Raw genomic sequence first — 25,518 nt, 5'->3', positions numbered from 1 at the left:
TGACCTTCATGACATCTGTGTCTTATGCTTGGGGCATTCCCACGAAATCCAATGGTGCACTAGTTGTGCCCAAATGACCCCTAAAGGCCGCCGCGCCCGCCTGGAGAAGATGGAGCACCTGTTCGCCTCTAAGCGCTAGTCTTCATCGACTCCAGCCAAAAACGCATCAAGTCAGAAGCTTTCTTCGTCCTCAACTCCTTCTCCATCGACGTCTCAACAACATCGTTACACTGGTGACCGGCCGTCACTGGCATCATCCCGCTCAAAGGCTTCGATGTCCTCTGCGCCGGAGAAGGACTGGGCTGAGCATCGCGAGAAGCACGGTCATCGGCACAGACGTGAAGCTTCATCCGGTGCTGGCACTGACAAGCCATTGGCATCTACCTCGGCTGAGCCGCCGTTCAAGAAGTCCCGGGGAGAGGAGCCCCATCCTCCTCTGGACCAGGGACACCGAGGCGTTCCCCCACCCTGCAACGGTGCCGGGTGCTGAGACTCCACAAATTCCTGTGGACCCTCCGGCAATGCCTATTCAGCCTCCAACCCCAGCTGCTGTGTTACCAACACCAGCCTTCCGGGAGGAATTGGACCGGATGCAGATTCCCATCCCGACGCCTGATCCGGTGCCTACTATGCTGGCTCCACTCCTCGAAAGATTGGACACCCTGATCGGGGCACTTCCATCGGTGCCCGTTCCTTCTGGACCAGTGGTGCCTCCGAAACCATCGAACCCTCCTCTGGCATTGATCCAGATTCCTTTATCTTCGGACGATGAAGAACCGGACTGTACCTCTTCTCCTTCCCGGGAGCCACCGATGCCAGAACCGATCCCTGGGCCATCGGGTTTACTTGTACCCCGAATTCCATCAAAAACACTGATGCCATCGGTACCGCCACCGTCCTCGGTGCCGCCGCCTCCTATCTCAGTGCCTCCACCTTTTCCATCGGTGCCACCTCCTGATCTGACGGGATTTGGACTTCTGCCTCCATCTGAAGGCCCGCAGGGTGGAGGATACCTACCATACGACCCTTGGGGGGGGGGGGGTGATTCCTCTGGCTCTCAAGATTCTGAAGACCTTCTGTCAGAGCCTTCATCCCTGGAAGAAAGGTCCTCCGGAGGGGAACGGCATTTATCATTTGCCAGCTTTTATAAAGGAGATGTCTGAAACCATCCCCTTTAAATTGCAAACTGAGGAGGATGCCAGGCATAAAATGCTGGAGGTGCTTCAATTCGTGAATGCCCCCAAAGAGGTAATAGCAATTCCAGTCCACGACGTTCTGCTTGACCTCTTACACCATACCTGGGAACACCCTGGAACAGTGCCACCAGTCAACAGAAAGACCAACGCTACATGCCTGGTTCAGTCAGCTCCAGGTTTTCAAAAGAGCCAGCTCTATCCCACCACTCCGTAGTGGTAGAATCCGCCCAGAAAAAGGCTGAGATCTTGGCCTCATTCTTCTGCCCCTCCTGGCAAAGAGCAGAAGTCCTTGGATGCCTTCGGCCAAAGAGTTTTCCAGGGATCTATGCTGATGGTACGTATAGCAGCTTATCAGCTATACATGATGTAATACACCAAGAATCTCTGGAAACAAGTCCAAGACTTCACTGAGAACCCTGCCTGAAGAATTCCAGGGAGGTTTGTCTACCATCCTCCAGAAGGGACTTGATGCGGGCAAACATGAGGTAAGAGCAGCGTATGATATCTTCGACACTGCCTCCAGAGTATCAGCGGCAGGAATAAGCACCAGACGGTGGGCATGGCTCAAATCCTCTAACTTATGCCAAGAAGTTCAGGACAGGTTAGCAGCCTTTCCATGCACAGGGGACAATTTGTTTGGTGAAAAAATTCAGGAGGCAGTAGCGCATCTCAGACCACCACGAAACCTTGCGCCAATTGTCCACTGTCCCCTCGGACTTCTAGTCTACCACCAAAAGAACATTTCAACGAGAACCTAGAAGGCTAACCTATAAAACACGGAGGTATTACCCTCCTCCATCCCAGGCTAGACCTACCAGACCCTCTCCCAGAAGTCAGCCTCATCAGCACAGGCCCCCATAAGCTCAACCAGCTCCTCAGACTGATCCTGCATCGGGATTTTGACTTCCTTCTAGAGAGCAGCAGTCAAACCCCCCCCCCCCCCCCAATCATATTTCCTGTGGGAAGGCCGCCTGTGCCACTTTGCCAACAAATGGCACACAATCACCACCGACCAATGGGTCCTTTCAATAGTAGCCCATGGTTACCATCTAAATTTCCTTACACTACCACCGGACTCTCCACTGCGTCCGGGGTGGAGTCTAACCGACTCCACTTCTCGAGGCAGAACTTTGGATTCTCCTGCAGTCCAATGCCGTGAAACTGGTTCCCCGACTGCAGCGAGGAAAAGGGTTCTACTCTCTCTTTTCTGATTCCAAAAAAAGTCGTATACCATCCGTCCTATATTGGACCTCCGTGCCCTAAACAAACATCTCCGCAAGGAAAGGTTCAGGATGCTTACCTTTGCACCATACTCCCTCTCCTGCAAAAGGGAGATTGGTTCTGCTCTCTAGATCTTCAGGAGGCTTATGCCTATATAGCCATGTCCTCCCCTCATCGAAAATATCTGATTCATAGTAGGTCAAAGGCTACCGTTCGGCCTGGCATCAGCACCCCGAGTATTTACAAAATGCCTAGCAGTAGTAGCAGGTTACCTAAGACAGCGCAGTATCCATGTCTATCCGTATCTAGACGATTGGCTGCTCAGAGGTCCAACCAAGGAGGTAGTACTTCAATCCCTCCATCTTAACATACAACTGCTACAATCCTTGGGATTTCTTATAAACCATCCCACATCACATCTGACTCCGTCACGCACCCTCTCGTTCATCGGAGCAGATCTAAACACCAAACAAGCAAGGGCGTTCCTCCCAAAGGACCGAGCACGCACACTGTCAACCTTGGCCAAAGCAGTACAGACTCTCCAAACCACTACAGCTAGTCACCTGCTGACCTTGCTAGGACACATAGCATCTAAAATTCACGTTACCCCATTCGCCCGACTAGCCATGAGAGTAACACAATGGACTTTAAAGTCCCAGTGGTCCCAATCAAAACAACATCTGTCACAGATTGTCCACGTAACCAGCCAGCTTCACCTCTCATTAGCTTGGTGGATACAAGAGTCCAATCTCCAGATCCTCAGATTACGTTGACCAGATGCCTCCAACCTGGGTTGGGGAGCCCATGTCAGCTGGTCCGGGAACCTGGACCAGAGCAGAAGCAAACCATCAGATACATTTTCTGGAACTCCGGGCGATATGGTATGCCCTATTCACATTTCAGGATTGCCTATCCAACAAGGTAATCCTAATTCAAACAAACAACCCGGTAGCGATGTGGTATCTCAACAAGCAAGGGAGCACAGGCTCTTATCTGCTATGCCAAAAGGCGCAGGAGAGCACCCAGGCACAAATCTGGGCCTGGGTGCTCTCCCATTCCATGCTACTGAGAGCAGCCTACCTGGCAGGCGTGGACAGTGTGATGGCAGACGTCTTAGCCGGACCTATCATCCCCACGAATGGGCCCTAGATCCCAATGTAGTGAACACAATTTTCCATCAGTGGGGTCGTCCACACATAGACCTCTTTGTGTCGGTTCACAACTGCAAAGTAGACCAATTCTACTCTCTACACCGCAGCCGTGACTCACCACAGATGGATGCCTTTGCCCACTCGTGGAAAACAGGTCTTCTATATGCATACCCTCCTATTACACTCATCAGCAAGACAGTCGAAGTTATGACAAGACCGTGGCCCAATGATCCTCATAGCCCCATACTGGCCGCGACAAGTTTGGTTTCCAATGCTACGCGACCTCTCAGTCCAGCAACCAATTCGCCTGGGCACAAATCCAACTTTAATAACACAGAACAACGGAATGTTGCGTTATCCGAACCTCCACTCCTTGTCTCTGATGTCATGGATGTTGAAAGGTTGATTCTACAATCCCTTAACCTTTCTAATGATGTATCCCAGGTCCTCGTAGCTTCATGGAAGCCGCCTTCTAGGAAGTCTTACCGTTCAAAGTGGAAAAGATTCTCCTTGTGGTGCACGACAAAGGAAATAGATCCCGGTTCCTGGACTACCTCTGGCACCTCTCGGAGTCTGGCCTACAAACTTCCTCCATCCAGGTACATGTAAGTGCCATAGCCGCTTACTATAAAGGTGTAGGGGATGCCCCAATTTGAGTGCAACCCCTTGTAGGGTGCTTTGGGAGGCTTTCTCCAGCTAAAGCCTCCACTGCATCCCCCAATTGCGGCATGGGACCTCAATGTGTTAGCACGGCTCATGCGACCTCCATTCAAGCCCCTACACTCCTGCGAGCTCAGACATCTCGCTTGGAAAGTGATCTTTCTAGTTGCTATAACATAAGCTTGCAGAGTCAGTGAGCTACAGGCACTGGTAACATACCCATCTTATATCAAATTTCTCCACGATCGTGTGGTACTCCGCACTCACCCTAAATTTTTGCCAAAGGTAGCTTCTGATTTCCACTTAAATCAGTCCATAATACTTCCTACCTTTTTTCCAAAACCTCACTCACTCCCAGGTGAGCGGGCACTGCATTCCTTGGACTGTAAACGTGCGCTCGCCTTTTATTTGGACTGCAATGCAGCCCATAGGAAGTCCACCCAACTGTTTTGTCTCCTTCGATAAAACCAAACTGGGAGTTCCGGTGGGCAAGCAGACCCGTCCACCTAGCTGGCGGACTGTATTACCTTCTGCTACCAACAAGCAGGCCTTCCGTTACAAAGATGTGTGAAAGCGCATTCAGTAAGGGCAATGGCAACGTCAGTAGCGCTCCTCCAATCTGTACCTATTGCTGACATATGCAGAGCTGCCACATGGAGCTCTCTCCACACCTTCACAGCTCATTATTGTCTTGACAAGGCTGGCAGGTAAGATTCCATCTTTGGCCAGTCTGTCCTATGTAATTTGTTTCTAGTTTAAAAACCCAACTTCCTACCTACGACCCACTCTGAAATTCAGGCTGCCTTCACAACCAACAGCACCCCTGTGGTTGTGCCTGTTGCATGTCGTTGGGTACTGTTTGATTCACTCTATTCGGGCATCCTGTAGCTCGCTATTCACCCATATGTGAGGACTAACATCCTGCTTTTCCTGGGAGAAAGCAGAGTTGCTTACCTGTAACAGGTGTTCTCCCAGGACAGCAGGATGTTAGTCCTCATGAAACCCACCCACCACCCCGTGGAGTTGGGTTCGCTTACGTTTTTATTTTATTTTTTGCTCGTACTTTTTGCTACAAAGGAGTCTGAAGGGGGACCCCTGCTGGATGCAGAGTTAGGGGCATGCTGGGCATGCTCAGTGTGCCAGTCAAAGTTCTAGAAACTTTGACAAAAGTGTTCCGTGATAGGGCTCCATCCGATGTCACCCCATATGTGAGGACTAACATCCTGCTGTCCTGGGAGAACACCTGTTATAGGTAACCAACCCTGCTTACCTCTTAACAGATCTCTGGTGAGATCCCATCTTAAGTATTATGTGCAGTTTTGGAGACCACATCTACAGAAGGACATTAACATGATGGCGTAAAGACACAAATGGCGCATCCAGTCTGTCCAGCAAGAATTTTCAGGGTTGTAACTGCTTCTGTGTGCCAGTACTTCAATACCATCCTAGGGATTCTTTTGTGTTTATCCCATACCTTCTTGAATGCCATTAACATTTTTTTTTCTTCATCATAACTATTGGGAGGGTATTCCAAGTTTCCACTAACCTTTCTATGAAAAAATATTTTCTGACATTGGACTGGATTTTACCCTTTTCTGGAGCTTCATATCGTGCTCTCTAATTCCATAATTTTCTTTCCATTGAAAAATGTTAACCTTTTGTGTACCATACCTTTCAGATATTTGTATGATATCCCTCCTGTCTCTCCCCTCTAGGATATACAGTCTTAGATTCTCAAGTCTCTTGGCTTCTGATGCAGTCCCCTCACCATTTTAGTTGCATTTCTTTAGACTGTCTCTAGCCAAGGGTAGAGGCATTTCAAAGAAGGACCATCAAAATGGTCCTTGACTGGCTCGAATAGCCATACATAGAGACCCTGATGGAAGAAAAAATGTACACCCCAGAAGAATGAAGAGAAGGAGCTATACCATACAGTCTTCAATAGGTTCTAGAAGGAAGGTAACATTTTCCATAGAATGAAAGCTCAGGGTAAAGGCCATCCTATGAAGTTGGAGAGGGAGAGTCAAAGGAATGTTAAATACTTTTTTTTATTGAGAGGGGGTGGACACCCAGAGCTGCCTTCTATTGGAGATGTTAGGTGCTCAAATAATAGAATTCAAACATTTGTTGGACAAAGGGATGCTAGTGGTATAGAGATAGAGGAAGAGACCGGTAACAGCATAAGTCCATATGTAAGTGCACAGCTTAGATGGTTCAAATAGGGCTGTTCAAGGGTATTAGGTGCCTTAAGCAAACATTCAAACTTGTGCCTTCCCCTTACACACCTGCCTATCAGTGGCAGTTCTGGCATAACATCCCTCCTCTCGCCCTGCTCAGCATTTCTCTTTCTTCTCACTCTCTGCCCAGTCCTGCATTCCCCTCCTTTTGCACCATCCACAGTGCCCAGCCTCCCTTCTCTCTATCCCCCATCCAGCAGTTCTCTCTTCTCCACCATCATCCTCCTTTCTCCCAGAACAAGCAGGATGGTAGTCCTCACATGTGGGTGACGTCACTGGACTGGCACCTATCACAGAAAACTTTTCTGTCAGTTTCTAGAACTTTTGACTGGCACACTGAGCATGCCCACCATGCCATGATCCCTTGAGCCACAGGGGTCTCCCTTCAGTCTCTTTTTTTTTTTTTTTTTTCCGCGCTGCGGTTTGCCTCGCAGATAGAATTCTCACACAAATTTCCTCATGGAAAAATCCTAAAATTTACTTCAGAAAAATATTCCCTCATAGGAGTCTCCCATCAGGATATATTTTTTCCGTTGTTTGGTTAGTAAAATCACTATTCCCGGTTGGTACCGCTCCCACAGTTTTTGGCCCTCAACCTCTGCCATTATGGCAACAGGTTTCCGAAAATGTCCGGAATGCCCCCGAACCATGTCTATTACAGACCCACATGATGTCTGTGTGCTGTGCCTTGGCTCATCATATGACATGTCTACTTGCCCAAGTTGTGCCCAGATGACTCCGGAGTCAGTTTTAAAATTAAACTGACTCCATCGACGTCTACCCAATCGTCACCGGCAGGAGCATCAAAAAAATTGGTCATAAAACCTTGCCAGGAGCACCAGGGCAGTGGTGACCATTCATCACAGACTCCATCAAAGGCATAGACATCTACCTCTGTGCTGGGGAAAGACCAGGCCGAGCACAGAGGGAAGCACCGGCACCGATGCGAGTCTACCCCCGGTGCTGACACCGCATCAACTTCGATGGCTATCGAGCCGCTTGCAAAGAGGACCCGGGCAGAAGAGCTGTTAACACCACCTCCACCTGAGCAACCACCGTAGCTCTCACCTTTTTGCTACAAACGAGACTGAAGGGAGACCCCTGTGGCTCGAGGGATCATGGCATGCTGGGCATGCTCAGTGTGCCAGTCAAAGGTTCTAGAAACTTTGATAGAAAAGTTTTCCGTGATAGGGCTCCGTCCAGTGACGTCACACACATGTGAGGACTACATCCTGCTGTCCTGGGAGAACACCTGTTTCAGGTAAGCAACTCTGCTTTCTCCGCTTCACTCCTTGTTCGGCACATCAACATAACTCTTATGTGTCCCTTTTCTTTCTTTTTTTTTTTTTTTTTTGCAGTTTCCATAATCCTGTCTACCCCTGCCTCACCTGCCCAGTACCCTGTTTCCATAACTCCTCCACTCACCCAGCTTCCTCTCACTCTCTACCCTCCACATCTGTCCTGTATCCATTACCTTCTCTCTTGTGGTACTGTGCCTTAAAAGGGGGTAAGCAGCACCTGGAAGTTTCCAGAGATCTGGAGTTTTTGCTGCCCTCCCCCAGACTTTGGTGCCCTCTGCAACCATCTAGTTTGCCTAATGGAAGAAATAGCCTTGCAAATGGTCCTTATCTGTCACTATCTAAGTTTCTATGTAATGGTGCTGAGCATTAAATTGTAACAAGCCCTTGGAACTGGCATGATTAGCATATAGCATTTGGTAGATACAGAGATGAAGTAATTTCTTCTTAAAGTGAAATACATGGTTACTTTTTTAATGTGTTTGTTTTTTAAACCATATACAGAACCTGGTTCAGAAAGTTCTATGGATGATGCATCTTATGTTGATCGTTTGAGCTTTGGTAGATTTGATATCTCACGATTATTAAAACATGGAGCTTCTCTTCTTGGATCTGCTGGGGCAGAATTTGAGATCCAAGATGATAAATCAGGTAAATATTGCTATCTTGTTTAGATGATAACTAATTATATTTTTAATGGATACAATTTTGTGGCATTCCATTGTTTTTAGATTCACAGAATGCATATTGCACACAGCAGAATTTCCCATACCCTCCTTGATAATTCCACTGCCAGTTATTTTTATGATATCCTTAACCAAATGTTCATGAGTGAGGTTTGAATACATTGGAGACCCAATATAAGCAAATTTCTCCTAGGACAAGCAGAATGGTAGCCCTCACATATGAGTGATGTCACTGGATGGAGCCTTATCACGGAGAACTTTTCTTTCAACGTTTTTAGAAAGCTTTGACTGGCACACTGAGTGCACTGAGCATGCCCAGCATGCCATTATCCCTGGGTCCACAGGGGTCTCCCTTCAGTCTCTTTTTTTTTTTTTTTTTTTCCTGCGCTGCAGTTTGCCTCACATTCAGATGCTCTGAGATTTCTCAACTTTTCCTCACGGAAATATTTGAAGTTTTACTTCACAAATAATTTTTCCCTACATGGGTCTCCCTTCGCATACATTTAATCGATGCTCGGTGAGTACTATGCCCTGTTTTTCGGTCGGTTCCTGTCACCTCATTAACTGTTTCCCCAGCTTACCAACTGAATTGCGGCCTCCCTTCTCCCTATGTTTTCATCCTCAGCCCCACAAACCCTGCGAGTGTCCTCCTGCAATCCTAGAGGAATAGGGACGTCCATGGTTACCGTTGCCTCCAGGGCCGCTATCGATGCTCTCATAGATTCCATCCATGTCTCCATCGATTCCCTCTGTGCCTTCGTTGCCGTTGGTGCCTCCATCGATTCTGACAGTGCCATCTGTGTTTACATCGATGCCACTGATCCCTCCATGAATTCCATTGATGCCCACATCGATGCCGTCTACGCCCATGTAGATGCTGTCAATACTACCGGAGCACCTAAACGCAATGCCCTCGACTAAACAAAACCCTCCATACTTTGTGTTCTTAACCAAAGCCCTGTATAATCCTAGGGCACTAGACAATGCCAGGAGCAGTGCAGGCATGGTGACAGTCCATCACCACTCACCACCCGAGACAGCGAGGGCATCCACCTCGGCGCTGGGGAAAGACCGGGCCGAGCACCATGGCAATCATCGCTACCGGCATGGTGACCGTCCGCCACTGAAACAATCCAGAACATCGGTGGCCTCTTATTCGGTGCTGGAGAATGACCGGGCCGAGCTCCAAGGGATACTTATTCCGCACCAGCATCAATGTCCATTGAGCCAGTTGCGAAGCGGGCCCAGGTTCATGAGTCCTGTGCTCCTCTGCACCCGAGGCGCAGAGGCATTCCCCACAGACATTGGTGCCGGGTACTGAGCCACCACAAAATAATGTGGAAGCACTAGTAATGCCTAGCCTGTCTCCTCTGTAGCTGCGCTACCATATCAGCTTACAGAGTTGAGCCGGACATTTACGTCCCTCAGGCTGTCCTCGATGCCTCCCGAAATCCACTAACACCGGAGCCATCGATATTCACAGACTCGTCCTTCTGCGATCCACCACGAAGGATGATAAGTACTCTAATCCCACTTCAGCTACAATCCCATCGAGACCTGGTTGCTAAATTGGGCCACATGGTTTCGGAAGGTTCTAGGTCGTATTCTCCTCCAAAAACCATATTGGTGTCACATATCGCTATTGCCATCTGTTTGACACAACACCAAGAGAACCTCTCTACCAATAATTTTGGATTGCATCAAGACGTCCTCCCGTTGCCAGCAACGGGACTCTGTACTCGATAATACTCTGGCTTCTGGTTCCTAATTACGGCCCGAAGTCCCAGATACATTAGCTGATCTGCTAGGCACAAGATCCAGCAGTCACTGCCTCAATTGCAAGCCCGCCTCAATTGCAAGCCCACCTCGAGACCTGGCAACAGCTCTTGATGTTTTCTTGCACAGCAGACAGATACGGGTAAGACTTTTACCGTTCACGCTCATGCGTGAGACCAGCTGATATCCAGATTACAACAGCTCCGTAAGTTGGACAGCCTCCTGGTCTCTCAACCTTGCCGGATATCAGAGCGGCCATACCACTTAGTACCAGGGCTCGGGGTACAGTCCCCCAGATGCTACAAGGCGGGGGGGGGGGGGGGATTTTAATCCCACTATTCCTTCTTTCAACAGAAAGCAGATGCTCTCCGCCCATCCTGGACCTCAGAAATGTCGTCAACGTTTTTCAGAAGGGACAGGTAAAATGGTGTCTCTAGTCACCGTGCTTCCTTTACTGCAATAAGTGGGTTGCCTCTCTCCTTTAGTCTTTCTATGTGCTTCATGGTGAGTCAACTTTCCAATAACAAGTTCTGCCGTTCACACTAGCTTCGACAATTTGCATATTTCACCAAATGCCTAGCAGTGACTTACCATTATCACATGGCGTATAAAAAGGGTATTAACCCCTTTTTCTACACCACTCCTTTTCTCTTACGCTTTCTAACATACCCTCGGATTCTGGTACCCAGATATCCTTCGCATGGGTACACCCCAGTTCCAATTCGGCGTACCACCTGGGAGTGGGGATGCCCGAATAACGGTTCAACCCCACCATGGGTTATCCACTGATTAAGCCGCCTCTATGTTCACTGGTTATGGAATGGGGCCTACATTTAGTGCTTACAAGACTCATACATTCCCTGTTCGAGCCTTTGCATTCCTATAACTTTAACAGTCTGACATGGGAACTTCTTTCCCTCGTAGCCATCACTTCTGCAAACAGGATCAGTGAGTTACAAGCCCTTGTTGCATACTCACCCGACACTGCGTTCTCCGTGACTGAGTGGTCCTACGTACTCACTCTCATATTTTTCTTAAGGTAGACGCAGCCTCTCACCTTACTCAGAATATGCTCGGCCCACTTTTTCCCAACGTGCCTCTCTCACCAGGGCGAGAGGGCTTTCCACTCCTTGGACTGTAAGAGTGCACTTGCATTCTATCCAGACCTCAGTACGCTCCATAGGAATTGCACCTAACTCTCTTTCCTTCTTTGACAAAAGACAAGCTGCAAGTTTAAGTGGGCAAACAGACTCTCTCCAACTCTATTAGCAGACTGTATCAAATGACACACCAGGCCTTCCGCTCTAGGGGTGAGTGCAGGCACATTCTATAACGGCCATGACAACATTTGTACCACATTATTGTTCAGTACCAATTGCCGCTATTTCCTAGGCTGCAACTTGTAGCTATCTTCACACATTCGCAGCCCCCTACTACATATCAATGAAAGTCTGTCAAGACTCTGCCTTTGGCCAACCTGTTTTGAAAAGCTTTCTTCCACCATAGTCCCCAACTTGTTCCACAACCACCTGCTGTGATGTCAGGCTGCCTCATCATTACCAATAGCACCCCAATTATTGTGCCTCCGCACGAGTTGTCTGCTATTGGCCTGTCGTAATATGAGTCGACCTGTAGCTTGCTAATCACCCATATGTGAGGTCTACCATCCTGCTTGTCCTGGGAGAAAGCAGAGTTGCTTACCTGTAACAGGTGTTCTCCCAGGACAGCAGGATGTAGTCCTCACGAAACCCACCCGCCACCCCGTGGAGTTGGGTGTGCTAACATTTTTTATTTTATTTTTCGCTCACGTTTTTTGCTACAAACGAGACTGAAGGGAGACCCCTGTGGACACAGGGATAATGGCATGCTGGACATGCTCGGTGCACTCATTGTGCCAGTCAAAGCTTTTTAGAAACTTTGACAGAACGTTTTCCGTGATAGGGCTTCATGCAGGGATGTCACCCATATGTGAGGACTACATCCTGTTGTCCTGGGAGAACACCTGTTACAGGTAAGCAACTCTGCTTTCTCATGCATGTTCATTGTGGATATCCGACTGTGAGGTTACCAGGACAGCTTTTGGAAGCTGTGTCTGAGATCTTTGTAGCATAGTGGTTGTATTTTATGAGGTTCATAGTGAAAAGTAATGGCTGACGTTTTTCATTTAGGTGATATCGATCCTAAAGAGAGGATAGCACGACAAAGAAAGCTGCTACAGAAAAAGCTAGGCCTTGATATGGGAGCTGCAATTGGAATGGACACTGAAGATCTGTTCAATGATGAAGACTTGGACTACACCCCAATGTCTACTTCACTTGTAAACAAACAACCTGTAGGTAAAATCTTGGGCTGTTTGCCTGCAAGGGATAATACAGTGATTTGTTTCATTTGTGCTTCTGCTGTTCAAAATCTATAAGCTGTTGGCATGGTCTTTAACTCATAATTTGTATTTGGGTATTTCTAATGTTTGCATTTGTAAATTGCACGTTACATGTTCTGTACTATATTTGCTTGCTTGTTGCTTATGAAAGTTATCTATGTGGGAGAGGTTTGCAAATTTCAGCTTTTTTTATTCAGATCTGTTAAACTGATCTCAATTTTACAGATTCTTCAGGCAGCTGAGTTCTTAGACTCTGAATTCCGACCTGGTATGAGTAGCAGGCAGAAGAATAAAGCTAAACGAATGGCTAAGCTAATTGCTAAGCAGAGATCCCGAGATGTAGTAGAAAATGAGAAGAGGTAATTCATTTTCTTATTACTACTGTTGTCCACTAATTGGTAATTTTAAAATTGAAATGAAGATGAAAAGTATGTCAGCAGTACAGGTGCAAGCAGTTCTGAAATTTCAGTGGTATTTTTTCTAAGGTGTGCACAGAGTCCTTTTTGGTGTCTTTAGAAATGATTTTTATCCCAGGACAAGCAGGATGCTAGTCCTCTTATATGGGTGACGTCACTGACGGAGCCCTATCCCGGAAAACTTTCTGTCAATGTTTCTAGAAACTTTGGACTAGCATCCTGAGCCTACCGAGCATGCCCAGCATGCCATGATCCCTCTAGTCATAGGGGTCTCCCTTCAGTCTTCTTTTTTTCCGTGAAGCCGTTAGCCTTGTGGTTCTAGGAGTCCTATGTGGTGAATTTTTACCTTACAAAAAAGTTCATAAAAACTTCGAAAAACTTTAGACACCGTAGGGGTCTCCCTTTTTTCCATCGCAGTAAGTCTTTAAAATTTTTTCCCGTCTGTTCAGTTACCGTCAAACCGTACCTGAAAGGCGTCGATGGCTGTCAGACTCTCATTATGGCTACGGGTTTCAAAAAGTGCCCGAATTGTTGCCGCACTATGTCCATTACGGACCCACACATCGAGTGTGTACTCTGCCTCTGCGAGGGACATGACGTTTCGACATGCCCAAGATGCGCCGAGATGACACCGAAAGGCAGAAGACTGTGGATGGAGAAAATGGAGCATTTTTTCCATCTCCAATTAATGCCATAGACATCCACACAGTAGTCTCCGGCTGGAGCGATCAGAAAGGTCGTCCTTAAACGTAGAACGGATGAAGCAGGGGATCGACAGTCACCGACCCCCTTCAAAATCTTCGATAAAATCTACATCTTTCATCGAGAAGGGTGTCGAGCACAGGCAGAAGCATAGTCATTGGAGGCCTCACGATCCCGAAATCGATCCGATAACCGGAACTCCATCGACTGGTCTCGAATCAGCGCTGAAGAAACCTCTTGAGAGAGGATGCTCCATCGAGGCCTTCCCCACCTATATCGGTGCCGGGAACCGTACCTCCACAGGGTCCTGCGGAGGTACCGGGATCGCCTTCGCTGCCTCCCCCCATAGCTGCTCTGGTTTCACCAGCTATGCGGGCGGAACTGGATGGTTACATCCGCCAGGCAGTTAGAGGCGTGCTTCTTGACATGCCTCTGATGCCAGCACCGAGCATAATTCCACCATCGAGGCCAGCACCATCGCTGGTACCGGTTCCACTCCCGTCACCGGTGCCCATACCGATGCCATCACAGACTCCATCGCCGGTTCCACCAATGCCAGATATATCCTTTTTTGCGCCAATTTTAGCAAAATTGGACACTCTCTCATCGGTGCCATCCCAGTAAAATCACCAGAGATACAGATGCCAGCACCGAGGGAAGAGGAAATAGTAAAGGAAGTACCGATGCCTGAACCTCTCCCAGGTCCATCGGGAATTACATGCCCACGTCCATAGTTTTCTCCACTATTTCATCGACGCCTCCTCGTTCACGTTCACTGGACACTTGGGAGGATCCCAATACTGATTCTTCTTCAGAGGAAGTCCTCTCAGAACCTTCTCCTCCAGAGGAAAAAAGGAAATCCTCTCCAGAGGATCTTTTTCTCAAATTTCATCAAGGATATGGCTGACACCATCCCCTTTCAGCTTGAATCTGAAGAGGTGGGTCCACAAGACTGTTTGTGGACCCACCTAAAGAGGTACTGGCAATTCCAGTTCACGAAGTCCTCGTTGACTTGCAACACAGGCTATGGGAGCATCCCTGCACCATACCACCGGTGAATAAAAGAACTGATGCTATATATCTAGTCTAGCACATCCCAGCCTTCCAAAAGACTCAACTACCTCATCAATCAGTAGTAGTTGAGTCAGCTCAAAAGAAATCAAAAAGAATAAAGCCTCATTCATCTAATCCTACTGGAAAAGACAACAGATTTTTAGATACCATAGGCAGAAAAATATTTCAAGGGTTCATGTTAATTTCCAGAATTGCGTCCTCCCAGCTATATATGACATATCAGCGTAATTTATGGAAACAAATTCAAGAACTCTCTGAATCCTCTCCCCCAGCAATTCCAAGATTCTTTCACGTCCATCATCCATAAGAGCCTGGAGGCTGGGAAACACGAAGTTTGTGCAGCTTACGATAGCTTCGAGACTTCATCAAGTATGTCTGCCACGGGTATAAGTGCCCGCAGATGGGCCTGGCTCAAGGCCTCCGACCTGAGGCCAGAAGTACAGGAGAAACTTGCTGATCTCCCTTGCGCAGGTGACAATCTCTTTGGAGATAAAGTAAAGGAGGCAGTTTCTCAGCTAAAGGAACATTTGGAAACCTTGAGACAGCTTTCCTTTGCTCCTCAGGAGTCTCAAACATCATCACGAAGACTCCCAAGGAAAGATTCAAAACTGTCATACTACAGGCTATTTCATATTTCATGGGCTGGAGGTGGATAGTAACGCCGTGGCGTTACTATCCACCTCCTGCCCATGGAAGATCATCTAGGCCAGATCATCTAGGAAGATCATCTAGGCCAGCTCAAAGAACGCAGACCCGACAACCAAGAGCACCTAGAGCTCAACCCCCTCTGCAAACAGGGTCAACTTCGGGTTTTTGAAATCACACCAGGGAACAGAAGCCTGTCTACCAATCCGACCCCAAGTTTGCCAGTAGGAGGTCGGATCACTTTCTTCCAACACAATTGGTCTCACATCACTACAGACCAATGGGCACTTCCCATAACATCTCAAGGGTACCATCTGGACTTTCTCACTATACCAAGCGATAGTCCACCCACCTCGTCTTGGACAGTAAACAATCAATCCACACTCTTACAAAAAGAATTATTCACACTTCTGAGAGCCAGGGCCGTGGAACCAGTTCCTTGGCCTCAGCAGGGCAGAGGATTCTACTCCTGTTATTTCCTCATTCCATAGAAAACAGGAGGCCTACGTCCCATATTGGACCTCCGGAAACTCAACAAATACCTGAAAGAAAAATTCAGGATGGTGTCATTGGGCACCATGCTACCTCTACTTCAAAAAGGAGATTAGCTCTGTTCTCTGGATCTTCAGGACGCTTACGCTCACATTCCAATATTCCCTCTTCTTCGTAAGTATCTGCGATTCCTAGTAGGAAGTCAACATTTCCAGTACAGGGTGCTACCGTTCGGTCTTGCCTCAGCACATCGAGTGTTCACAAAGTGCCTGGCAGTGGCAGCTGCCCACTTGCACAAAGGAGTTGCACGTGTTTCCTTACCTGGGCGATTGGCTCATCAGACGCCAAACAAGACAAGGAGCTCTCAACTCTCTTAAGCTCACAATAATTCTACTCCATTCGTTGGGATTCCTAATCAACTACCAGAAATCCCACTTCACACCATCTCACCTGTTACAATTCATTGGAGCACAATTAAACACCATAACGTCAAAAGCTTTCCTTCCAAAAAACCATGCACAGATACTTGCCTCGTTAGCAGGCTCTCTCCGCACACACACTCAAATAACAGCTCATCCATGTCTCACTCTTCTGGGTCACATCCACAGTTCACATCCACAGTTCACATCACTCCTATGGCCAGATTAGCCATGAGAGTCACTGGATGGACACTCAGAAGGCAGTGGATACAAGCCATTCAACCACTGTTATCCAATTCATGTAACTCAACAACTACGGTCCTCGCTCCTATGGTGGACGAAAGAGGACAACTTGCTCACAGGCCTACCTTTCCAGCAACCAATTACGCAAGTGACTAACTACAGATGCATCCACCCCCGGATGTGGAGCACACACTGGTCATCTGCAGACTCAAGGTACTTGGACAAAACTCGAAGCTACATTTCAGATAAATTTCCTAGAGCTTCGAGCTATACATTATGCGCTGCATGCGTTCAAGGACTGCCTTTCCCACAAGACTGTTCTGATACAAACAGACAACACAGTAGCCATGTGGTACATCAACAAACAGGGAGGTAAGGGCTCGTATCTCCTTTGTCAAGAAGCCACACAGATTTGGGACTGGGCCCTAACACACTCAATGTTTCTCCGGGCCACTTATCTGGCAGGCATTCACAACGTAGTGGCGGATCGCCTCCATCGCCACTTCCAACCTCACGAGTGGTCTGTAGATCCAGAAGTGGCGACCAAGATCTTTCAACAGTAGACCTCTTTGCATCACAAATGAATTACAAAGTGGACAACTTTTGCTTCCTGTACAAGCACAGAAACCGCTTACCCAGGGACGCCTTTGCTCGCCACTGGAATTCAGGCCTTCTATATGTGTATCCCCCGATACCGCTAATAACCAAAATTCTAGTGAAGCTACAACAGGACAGAGGGTCCATGATACTCATAGCACCATATTGGCCCCGACAAGTATGGTTTCCCATACTTCTAGACCTCTCAATCAGAGACCCAATTCGCCTGGGCATAGCACCCACTCTCATAACTCGGGATCAGGGCAGGTTGCGTCATCCCAACCTTCAATCCCTATCTCTCACAGCATGGATGTTGAAAGCTTGATTCTACAACCTCTCAATCTTTCAGCTAATGTCTCTCAAGTGCTTGTAGCTTCACGTAAACCCTCCACACGAAAGAACTGTCATGCTAAATGGAAACGGTTTACCACGTGGTGACACAAAACAGTATTGACCCTTTTTCCTGCACCACATCATCTTTATTAGACTATGGCATCTCTGAGACTGGTCTCCAGACCTCATCTGTAAGAGTACATTTAAGTGCAATCTCAGCTTATCACAATACCATTGGAGATGCACCAATATCAGTGCAACCCCTCGTTAGTAGGTTTAAACCCCCACACCGACAACCGGTCACTGAATGGGACCTAAATGTAGTCTTAGCAAGGCTCATGCGTTCTCCTTTTGAACCCATGGATTCCTGTGATATTAAATTTCTCACTTGGAAGACTATCTTCTTAATAGCCATCACATCTGCTAGAAGAGTTAGCGAGTTACAAGCACTTGTCACATACTCACCCTACACAAAATTCTTACATGACTGAGTGGTACTCCGTACACACCCAAAATTTCTTCCCCAAGGTAGTTACAGAATTCCACTTGAATCAATCCATCATCTTGTCTACTTTCTTCCCCAAACCGCACTCTCACCAAGGAGAGAGGGCTTTGCACACCTTGGACTGTAAATGTGCGCTTGCGTACAACTTAGATCGCACTAGGCCCATAGGAAATCCACCCAGCTCTTTGTTTCTTTTGATCAAAACAAACCTGGAAAAGCAGTGGGCAAGCAAACTCTATCTAATTGGCTTGCAGATTGTATTCAATTTTGTTATGAAAAAGCAGGCCTTCCTCTCCAGGGGCGAGTAAAAGCTCACTCAGAGCAATGTCAACCTCAGTAGCACACTATCGTTCAGTGCCAATAGCTGACATATGTAAAGCCACAACATGGAGTTTTCTTCACACCTTTGCGGTTCACTACTGTCTCGACAAGGAAGGACGACAAGATTCAGCCTATGGACAATCTGTCTTAAAGAACTTGTTTCCAGCATGATCCAACTCCTTCCTAATCCAACCTCTCGTGATTTCAGGCTGCCTCATTTTTCCCAACAGTACACCAATTGTTGTGCCTGTTGCACAGGTTGTACGCTGTTGGTCCAATACAAAGATGACTCTGCCTGTAGTCCATATGTGAGGACTAGCATCCTGCTTGTCCTGGGATAAAGCAAAATTGCTTACCTTATAATAGGTGTTATCCCAGGACAGCAGGATGTAGTCCTCACAAAACCCACCCGCAACCCAGCGGAGTTGGGTCCGATACATTTTATTTTATTTTTGGCTAACGCTCATTGCTACAAACGAGACTGAAGGGAGACCCCTGTGGCTCGAGGGATCATGGCATGCTGGGCATGCTCAGTAGGCTCAGGATGCCAGTCAAAAGTTTCTAGAAATTTTGACACAGTTTTCTGGGATAGGGCTCCGTCAGTGATGTTACCCATATGTGAGGACTACATCCTGCTGTTTTGGGATAACACCTATTACAAGGAAAGCAATTTTGCTATGCTTTGCAAAGATCTGTTTTTGGTTTACAGTATTCTCTCAATTGACAGACATCACAGAATATCGAATATACTATATTAAGCCATAAAATCTCTTATAAGAACAGTGAGGGACAAATTATCACCAAGATAATGACCCATATATTTGCAGCCTGACATACTTGATCATTGCTGTTTCTCATACACTCTCTTGTAGCAGAAATGTTCAGTGCTCTCTTCACCAAGAAGTAGGTCTCTCTTTTCTGTATTTATTTTCAAGATTGAAAGGTTAAGAGTTTGTGGTCCTCAAAATTTAATTTCCTATCAATTTACCTTCACATAATTTGTTAGAACATTTATTTAGGCATTTTATATAATGTCGTTCCATGTATAGATCACGATTTACAGAGTAACATTCATAGTTATAACTCTACAGACAAATACATTGGTTACAGAGGTGGTATTCATAGACAGGCAATTAATATTTATCAAGTGAAATTTTCTAGTACATATTAATGATCAAGTTCTTAAGGCAAAGGTTATTGAAAATTAAGACAAAATGATAGTTTTCACATTTTAGTCAAGGGGTTGTTTTTATAATCTTATATTCTCTCATTTGAGTTATTCGTCTTGATTCGATTATCTTTTGTCCTTGTCTTTGTGGCTCTGAATATATTGATGTTTTTAAGTTAATTCATACACATTTTTGAATAGCCTTGTTTTTAGCTCACATTTAAATTTCTTTCTATTTGGTAAAATACATAGGTGTATCAGAGAATTCCAGAGCTTTGGACCCGCTATGGAGAACATACGACCGACCTCTTATTTGCGTCAGATGTGTGCTCCATAATGTGGGAATAGATAATAGTCCTTTATTTTGAGATCTTAGTGTTCTCTGTGGATTGTATGGTTGAGGTGACACTCCTAACAGGCTGGTGATGGAATGAATGATATTTAATACTATCATTAATGTTTTATAGTAGGTTCTGGATTGTACTGGTAACCAGTGCAGAGATATCAGCAATAGTGTAATGTGATCATATTTCCTAGATCATAATAAGTCTTGCAGCATTTTGTAATAATTGTAGTGGTTTTAAATTACATGCTGGAAGGCTTAGTAGTAAGGAGTTATAGTAGTCTAAGTTTGAGAAGACTAGAGTTTGTAATACAGTACAGAAGTCCTGAAAAGTTAAAGGCTTCAACCGATGTAGTATATGCAGCTTGGCATAACCTGATTTGGTTAGCTTACTGATGTGCATTTTCATTTTAAGGTTCTTGTCTAGCTGTATACCTAAATCCCGTACTTGATTTGAGGGATTAATTTGGAAATTATCCAGGTTTAGGGCAGGTGGTTTAACTATTGAGTTTCTGCTCAGCCAAATGATTTCAGTTTTTTTTCGGGTTTAATATTTAAGTTGAGGATGTTCTACTTGTGTTGCTTTCATATAGGTAGAGAGTATTGAAGCTGTATTTTTGTATGATCTGGAGAGTGGGATGTAAAACTGTCAGCATACAGGAAGAATGTTATTCCTAGGTTTATTCCAGGACAAGCAGGATGCTAGTCCTCACATATGGGTGACATCAGTAATGGAGCCCTATGTACGGAAAACTTCTGTAAAAGTTTCTAAGAAACTTTTGAATGGCACCAGAGTGCCTACTGAGCATGCCCAGCATGCCATGATATTCCTCATCACAAGGGTCCCCTTTCAGTCTTCTTTTTTCCGCGAAGCAGTTAGCCTCGCAGTTATTAGGAGCCCGGTGGAATTCTCCACAACTTAACTTTGCAAAAAAGTTTCCGAAAACTTCAGCCGCAAGGGTCTCCCCTTAGTTAACACCGATCGCGGTAAGTTTTCGCTTTTTTGCGGTTCCGTTCCGTTTTTTGGAAAATATTTTGCCTTAGTCAGTGGCCGTCGACGGCTGTCCGGCCCCAAAATGGCTACAGGTTTAAAAAAATGTCCAAAATGCAACCGGAACATGTCCATTACGGACCCTCACCAGGACTGTGTCCTCTGCCTTGGTGAAACCCATGATGTAAAATCATGTCCCTTATGTGCCACGATGACAACAAAAGGCCGTCGACTTCGACAAGAAAAAATGGAGCAGTTGTTTAAAATACAACTGGTATCAGCTCCATCTACCTCAACTCAATCGTCTCCGGCTGGGTTGATTCGAAAAGTCGTCTTTAAAAAGTGTCATTCAGGTGAGTCGGGAGATGCTCCCTTTTCCTCCCCTTCACCATCGTCCAGGGCATCGACATCGGGCAGTGAAAAAGCCCGCGAAAAAGAAAAGCATCGGCACCGTAGGCCGCATACGGCGTCTGCGACCTCGATACCCGACGAACCATCGAAGGAGGGCGGTACGCTTTCTAAGAAACCTCGGCTCCAGGATCAGGCTTCGGAGCCATCGACAGGGCGATCCCCGCCGATTCTGGCGCAGGGAACCGTGCCTCCTCAGGGCCCTGAGGAGGTACCTGCATCGCCGCCACCGCCTCCCCCCATGGGTGCTCTGTTCTCACCATCCATGCGGGCGGAACTTGATGTTTATATACGTCAAGCGGTCAGAGACGCTTTCATCGAAGCGATGCCACGACCTCAACAGTCTATGCCAGCGATGTCCTCGTCACCGGTCCCAAGAACATCACCGGTTCCAATATCGATACCCTCGATGCCGATTCCAGCAATCTCACCGCAACCATCGAGGCCGTCCATGCCGATGCCGCAAATTCTGGCACATATACCGCCGATGCCATCGATTCCAATTCGGCCATCGGCACCGATGCCACCATCGATGCCATATCAAGAATCCTCCATTTTCCAACCTTTAATGGATAAATTGGATTCATTAATAAAAGTTTTTTCAACTTCACCTCAGGATTTCGATTCTGACCCACAGCAGGAGCCACAGCCTGGTCCATCAGACCTCATACACCAATCTCTGAAGTTCCCTTCAAACCATCAGGGCATCCTCTAGATACTGGTACGGACTCAGACAATGATCTATCATCTGAAGAGGATATCCTGTCTGAGCCTTCACCACCAGAGGACAGAAGGAAATTACCGCCAGAAGATCTTTCCTTCTCTAATTTTATAAAGGAGATGTCGGACACTATCCCATTCTCTCTCCTCTCAGAGATGGACACCAGACAAAAGACCTTGGAGATCCTTCAATTCGTGGATCCTCCTAAGGAAATCCTAGCCATTCCAGTACACGAAGTCCTGCAAGAGCTAATGTACCGGATGTGGGAGCACCCTGGTTCTGTGGCAGCAGTCAATAAACGTGCTGATGCCACATATCTTGTTCAACCCATTCCAGGGTTTCAAAAAGCTCAATTACCACATCAATCTGTAGTGGTCAAATCAGCCCAGAAAAAGGCTAAGAGGCTAAAACAGCATGCGTCGTCCACACCTCCCGGTAAAGATAGTTGGTTCCTGGACAATTTAGGAAGGAAAATCTTCCAAGGAGCAATGCTGGTTTCACGAATAAATTCTTACCAACTATTCATGAACCAGTATCAGCGTGACCTGTGGAAACAGGTTGAAACACTTTCACAACAGTTACCTGACCAGTTTCAGGACGGTTTCCTTCGCCTCGTGCATAAAGGCCTAGAAGCAGGCAAGCATGAGGTGAGGGCCACTTACGATTCCTTTGAAACAGCCTCCCAGTTATCGGCATCAGGAATCACAGGTAGAAGATGGGCCTGGTTAAAATCATCTGAACTTAGACCAGAGGTACAAGAAAGGTTGGCAGACCTACCTTGTCTAGGAGAAAACCTTTTTGGTGACAAAGTCAAAGAGGCGGTGGCAACCATAAAGGACCACACGGAAACCCTGAAACAGTTGTCTCAGCTTCCTCAAGAGACACACCAACCTTCTAGGAGGCCTCCTAGAAGAGAAGCCAGGAAACCATACTATTGCCCTCGACGATACTATCCTTCTGCTACCAGGGCCAGACAGCAACGACCTACACAGCGGTCCCAACCTCGACAGAGGCCTCCTAGGCCCCAGCAGCCTGCGCCTTCTGCATCCACATCAGGCTTTTGAAAACCAGCCAGAGAGCAGAAGCCCCTCTCAAAATCCTCTTCCACACTTACCAGTCGGAGGTCGAATATCTTATTACCATCAAACTTGGACCTCCATCACAGCAGACCAATGGGTACTCTCAATTACAGCTCAAGGGTACCGCTTGGATTTCCTCACTGTACCAAACGAAAATCCTCCCCTTTCATCTTGGACAGTGTCTCATCACTCAACAATTCTGCAAGCAGAATTATCCACCCTTCTGAATGCCAGGGCCATAGAAAAAGTTCCCAGGCCTCAGTGGGGCAGAGGATTCTACTCCTGATATTTCCTCATTCCAAAGAAAATCGGGGCCCTCATCCTATCCTGGACCTCAGAAATCTCAACAAATTTCTAAAGAAAGAGAAATTCAGGATGGTATCGTTAGGCACCATGCTACCTCTTCTTCAAAAATGGGATTGGCTCTGTTCTCTGGATCTTCAAGACGCTTACGCTCACATTCCCATCTTTCCTCCTCATCGACAGTACCTGCGATTTCTGGTGGAAGGTCAACACTTCCAATACAGAGTACTACCATTCGGCCTAGCCTCAGTACCTCGAGTGTTCACAAAGTGTCTTGCAGTTGCGGTGGCACATCTTCACAAACAAAGAGTGCATGTGTTTCCTTACTTGGGCGACTGGCTCATCAGGAGTCAAACACAAAGCGGAGCTCTCACTTCTCTCCAGCTCACAAAGTTGCTTCACTCCTTGGGTTTTCTCATCAACTACGAGAAATCCCATCTCACACCATCTCACCAGTTGCAGTTCAAAGGTGCAGATCTCAACACCATCACAGCAAAAGCTTTTCTTCCAAGAGACCGTGCTCAAGCGCTCGTTCTCCTAGCGCACTCTATTCGCAATCAGTCTCGAGTTACAGCTCATCAGTGCCTCACCCTACTCGGACACATGGCCTCAACAGTTCATATCACTCCCATGGCCAGATTGACCATGCGACTAATGCAATGGACACTCAAAAGATCAGTGGATTCAAGCCATTCTACCATTGTCCACTCCCATTCAGATAACACAAGATCTGAAATCTTCCCTTCTCTGGTGGACATCAATGATCAACTTGCTAAAAGGCCTACCTTTCCAGCAACCAGTTCCACAAGTGACTTTAACTACAGATGCGTCCACCTTGGGTTGGGGAGCACACATTGCTCATCTAAAGACGCAAGGCACGTGGACAAAGCAAGAAGCCTCCTTTCAAATAAACTTTTTGGAGCTTCGAGCTATACGCTATGCGCTACATGCGTTCAGGGACTGCCTTTCACACAAGACTGTTCTGATCCAAACGGACAACACAGTAGCCATGTGGTACATCAACAAACAGGGAGGTACAGGCTCGTACCTCCTTTGTCAGGAAGCAGCTCAAATTTGGGACTGGGCCCTAGCACACTCAATTCTACGGGCCACCTACCTAGCAGGCATCCACAACACAGTAGCGGATCGCCTCAGCCGTCACTTCCAACCACACGAGTGGTCTCTAGACCCAACGCTAGCAGCCAAGATATTTCAACGCTGGGGTCAACCAACAATAGATCTCTTTGCATCCCATCAGAACTACAAAGTGAACAATTACTGCTCTCTACTCCGACAGCAGAACAGCCTACCAAGGGACGCCTTTGCTCGCCATTGGAACTCAGGCCTGTTATATGCGTATCCACCGATACCGCTCATAACCAAAACTCTAGTGAAGCTTCAACAGGACAAGGGGACCATGATACTCATAGCCCCACATTGGCCTCGACAAGTATGGTTTCCCACACTGCTAGATCTCTGTCAGGGATCCAATTCGCCTGGGAGTAGCTCCCAATCTCATAACTCAGGAACAGGGTCAGCTGCGCCATCCCAACCTTCAATCCCTATCCCTGACGGCATGGATGTTGAAAGCTTGATCTTACAACCACTCAACCTTCCAACCACTATATCTCAAGTGCTGATAGCTGCACGTAAACCGTCCACTAGAAAGAATTATTCCTACAAATGGAAACGGTTTACTTTGTGGTGCACTCAGAAAGATTTAGATCCTTTCAGTTGCCCCGCTACCTCATTACTAGATTACCTTTACCATCTCTCAGACTCTAGTCTTAAGACGTCATCTGTAAGGGTACACTTAATTGCAATCTCAGCTTATCATAACAAGCTGGGAGATGCATCTATCTCCACACAGCCTCTCATCAGTAAGTTCATGAGAGGCCTAACTCACATTAAACCGCCAGTTCATTCCCCAAGCATACAATGGGACCTGAACGTAGTATTAACCAGACTTATGCGTTCTCCATTTGAACCCATAAATACCTGTGACCTTAAATACCTTACTTGGAAAACGGTATTTCTCATAGCCATTACATCAGCTAGGGAGGGTCAGCGAACTAAAAGTGCTAGTCACATACGAACCTTTTACAAAGTTCCTACATGACAGGGTAGTCCTCCGTACACATCCAAAATTCCTT

General features: G+C 46.9%; 1 protein-coding gene across 1 annotated transcript in view; it reads left to right on the top strand.

Annotated features, from left to right (window-relative positions):
- BTAF1 (B-TFIID TATA-box binding protein associated factor 1) overlaps positions 1-25,518 on the top strand; it is a 565,336-nt gene that overhangs the window by 57,771 nt on the left and 482,047 nt on the right. The window contains exons 4-6 of the mRNA XM_029609940.1: positions 8,268-8,414; positions 12,394-12,557; positions 12,831-12,964. Of these exons, the coding sequence (XP_029465800.1) occupies positions 8,268-8,414; positions 12,394-12,557; positions 12,831-12,964 (445 nt within the window). The remainder of the gene's footprint in view (positions 1-8,267; positions 8,415-12,393; positions 12,558-12,830; positions 12,965-25,518) is intronic.

This window comes from Rhinatrema bivittatum, chromosome 7, assembly GCF_901001135.1.
Source record: "Rhinatrema bivittatum chromosome 7, aRhiBiv1.1, whole genome shotgun sequence".
In the NCBI taxonomy this organism is placed as follows: domain Eukaryota; kingdom Metazoa; phylum Chordata; class Amphibia; order Gymnophiona; family Rhinatrematidae; genus Rhinatrema; species Rhinatrema bivittatum.
The sequence above is the reverse complement of the archived record's forward strand: the minus strand, read 5'-3'. Positions and strand labels throughout refer to the sequence as shown.